General features: G+C 36.8%; 1 protein-coding gene across 1 annotated transcript; it reads right to left on the bottom strand.

Annotated features, from left to right (window-relative positions):
* Positions 1–1,315: 1,315 nt before the first annotated feature.
* GSKIP (GSK3B interacting protein) lies at positions 1,316–2,355 on the bottom strand. The gene is made up of 2 exons (XM_010285668.1): positions 2,098–2,355; positions 1,316–1,477 (listed from the first exon to the last, which is right to left on the bottom strand). Exons 1-2 carry the CDS (start codon positions 2,353–2,355, stop codon positions 1,316–1,318), a joined length of 420 nt encoding a protein of 139 aa, XP_010283970.1.
* Positions 2,356–2,903: the final 548 nt, after the last annotated feature.

The raw sequence follows: 2,903 nt of genomic DNA, 5'->3' as shown, positions 1-2,903 counted from the left end.
AAGCTACTGCATGTACTCATCACAAAAGCATGGCAGAATAATGGCAGGATTCTTTAAATAAAGATGCACAAATACTGAACAATACAAGAATACAAAAAGTATGAATGCCACAGAATGTTAGTGCAACAGTACTAGTATTTCTAACCAACTATAATTTTTAAAAAGTCTACCATTCAGTACATACTTGAAAAGTTACAGCAGAACAATAGCTTTATAAAGATATTTGTACCAGTTTTTAAGTAGAAAATACAAGTTATATCTTCCAGTTTGTATTAGTCTTAGCAAATTTCACACAGCCTTTGGTTTCAAACCAATACAATGCAATTAACATTACAGTGCTTACTTAGTATTCATCAGGAGAGGATGCTGTACAACTGGGGGAGAAACGTGAAAAAGGGAGTACCAAAGTACTGCATTATAGAAAGTAAAGGCTGGAACAAAAATACTTTTGGGTATATCCTGTACATCATGTAAACACACATTCAGAGTAGTAAACAGGCTAAAATGTCTTCCAAGCCTCCCAAACAGCTACAATATAGCACACATATATATAGCATATATAACATAATTTTTAGGAAATGTAGCCCATTGCATCCTAATTCTGTGCTTAACTCATTTGCGATTCAGACAATACATTCATATATTAGCAGTACATCTCATTTAGTATTTGGGGTTTGCTGGTTGCCACAGACAAGGACAGATCAAATAATACTGAGCCTTGCTTTTAATTCAGATACTGTCACTACATAGTTGAGCGTTGCTTATTCAAGAACCATGTTTCTTGTTACCAAAGCTGAGAATTTTCTGATTTATATATAGCAAATCAAGGTAAAATTCTGTTCTTTGCAGAACAGTAGTTTTCCCAATTATTTTTCATTAATTGGGTAGAACAAGTACTTATCTTCTATTTTAAAAAGCAGATATGAAAATTACCGGTAAGCACACATAAAACAAATTACTATTTATATATATAACATTCAGTCCCTATATATTTTTTTAGGGTTTTGGACAGTAACACTTTGAAAAGAGACCAAGTTTTTTGGGTGTTGTAAGAAGCAAACTTCCTTGCTCACCTACAACTAAAAAGAAAACAAAAAAGATTATTAATTCTACAATTTATCAAAATGGCTTTTAAAAGCATTGTGATATACACAAATTCACTGTAGCAATATGTTACGGAGTAGTACTAGCATGAATTAGATTTTAATGCAAGAAAAGAAATTTAAAATGTTTGTGATTATGCTCGTAAGAAAGATCTCAGTGCCTCATACTAAGAATTCCTTCTAGCATTAAATCTTCCTCACTTCTGGGTAAATCACGACTGACTATCTTTCTTCAATGCTTCTAGTCTTTGTAGTAGTGCATTTCCAAACACCTCTCGGTATGCAGGGCTGAGAGAGTCCAATAAGGAGTAGACAGTTTCATGGTATGGAGTTTGCAATCTGTCATCAGTCTGATCAAAATCATAAGCTACTACCTGCAACAAAGAAATCACTAGTTAAATTTCTGTGATTGGGAACACCTTGCAATAGGAAACAGGTATCACAACGTTTAACTTTGCCAGTCAGGGTAGTACAGTAATGTGAGAACAAAAGATACTGGATTTAAATCACAATCTCTGCTTTCTACTATTTGGCTTAGTGGTAATACAGTATTTAGACAGTTTCAATTGCTACTATTCTGAGTTTTGGACAAAAGGTAAAATCTATCATTATGACCTTTGAAAGGAAGTCTTAACATCTGTTAGCACAAAAAAATACATATGGTGTAAAAAGGAGTTGTATATATGCTGTATTACTGACTTATGTGGGTACCTGAGAAACCCAAAGACTGACATGCCTGTAACAAATTGCTGCTTCATTCTTCACAATTTTGTGTCTCAAACACCTATGTTTTCATCAACTTCCCTTCTTGCTTTGTTGGAATTAACTAAAGTTCCACTTTCTAGGAGAAAACATGTAAAACAGGCTTTCATAAAAGTACAAGAGGAATATGTATGCTGTTTTTGTGTCACTGAAGTATTTTTCTAAGGACCTTTTGAACATGATCATCGTTCAAAACAAAGAGGCATAAGAAATTACAAACAAATTAGTTTACCCTAAGTCCTGCTTCGGTGAGCTCCAGGCAGTATCTGTTTCTTTCCCTGGTTTCCACATTGATATATGCCACATCCTCTGCACAGGGAAGGGTTTTTGAGACAAACATGTTGCTGACAGCGAAGAGAACATCGTTCACAACAGCTTCGGCTTCCAGCCTCATATCTTTCACATCTGTTCCTTCGAAGTCTCTATAATCTGAATCCTCCTCAAACCCCGTATTACTGGGCAGCTCCATAGGATTGCAATCAGTCTCCATTCTGCATAGATAAACACTTATTTTAGATTTACCACACCGCTACACTCAATATATATTAACACTATAAAACAAGAGATATATCTTAAGCAATCATATTTAACATTGTCCAAAAAAAGGGAAATATGAGACCCAGTGACTTCCGTAACTCATTAAATGACAGTCCGGAGAACTCAAAACCAAGATGTTGCGAGCAACTGCTTAGGAAGACTACATTAGCACATAGAAGCTGTATCAGTATCACTGAAGTTGCTTCTTCTTACGCAAGTTAACTTGCATTCCGTTGTATAAGACTCTGTTATGATTCAGCAGTAATTAATTCTGCACTTTGCTGATCCAGAATGCAGTAGGAAGACAAGTCATGCTTTGTAAGCAGCTGTTACCAAAAAGGGACAGACTCTGCGGGGGTTACCGCAGCGGCTCCAGCATTTCCCTCTCAGGTGCCAGTGTCGCCATGAGGCCTCAGCTAACTCACACCGAGAGGGACACCTGCCCGAGGCCAGCAGGGAAAGCCCCCGAGGACGCTGCCCCGAGCGCTCGGGTAGCCGAGC

This window comes from Phaethon lepturus, unplaced genomic scaffold, assembly GCF_000687285.1.
Source record: "Phaethon lepturus isolate BGI_N335 unplaced genomic scaffold, ASM68728v1 Scaffold51364, whole genome shotgun sequence".
Lineage (NCBI taxonomy): Eukaryota > Metazoa > Chordata > Aves > Phaethontiformes > Phaethontidae > Phaethon > Phaethon lepturus.
The sequence above is the reverse complement of the archived record's forward strand: the minus strand, read 5'-3'. Positions and strand labels throughout refer to the sequence as shown.

Excerpts from the sequence above, each read along its gene's own strand:
- GSKIP (XM_010285668.1), bottom strand. The coding sequence starts at position 2,355 with ATGGAGACTGATTGCAATCCTATGGAGCTGCCCAGTAATACGGGGTTT. Across the intron at positions 1,478-2,097 it reads TCACCGAAGCAGGACTTAGG|GTAGTAGCTTATGATTTTGA; the intron begins GTAAACTAATTT and ends TCTTTGTTGCAG.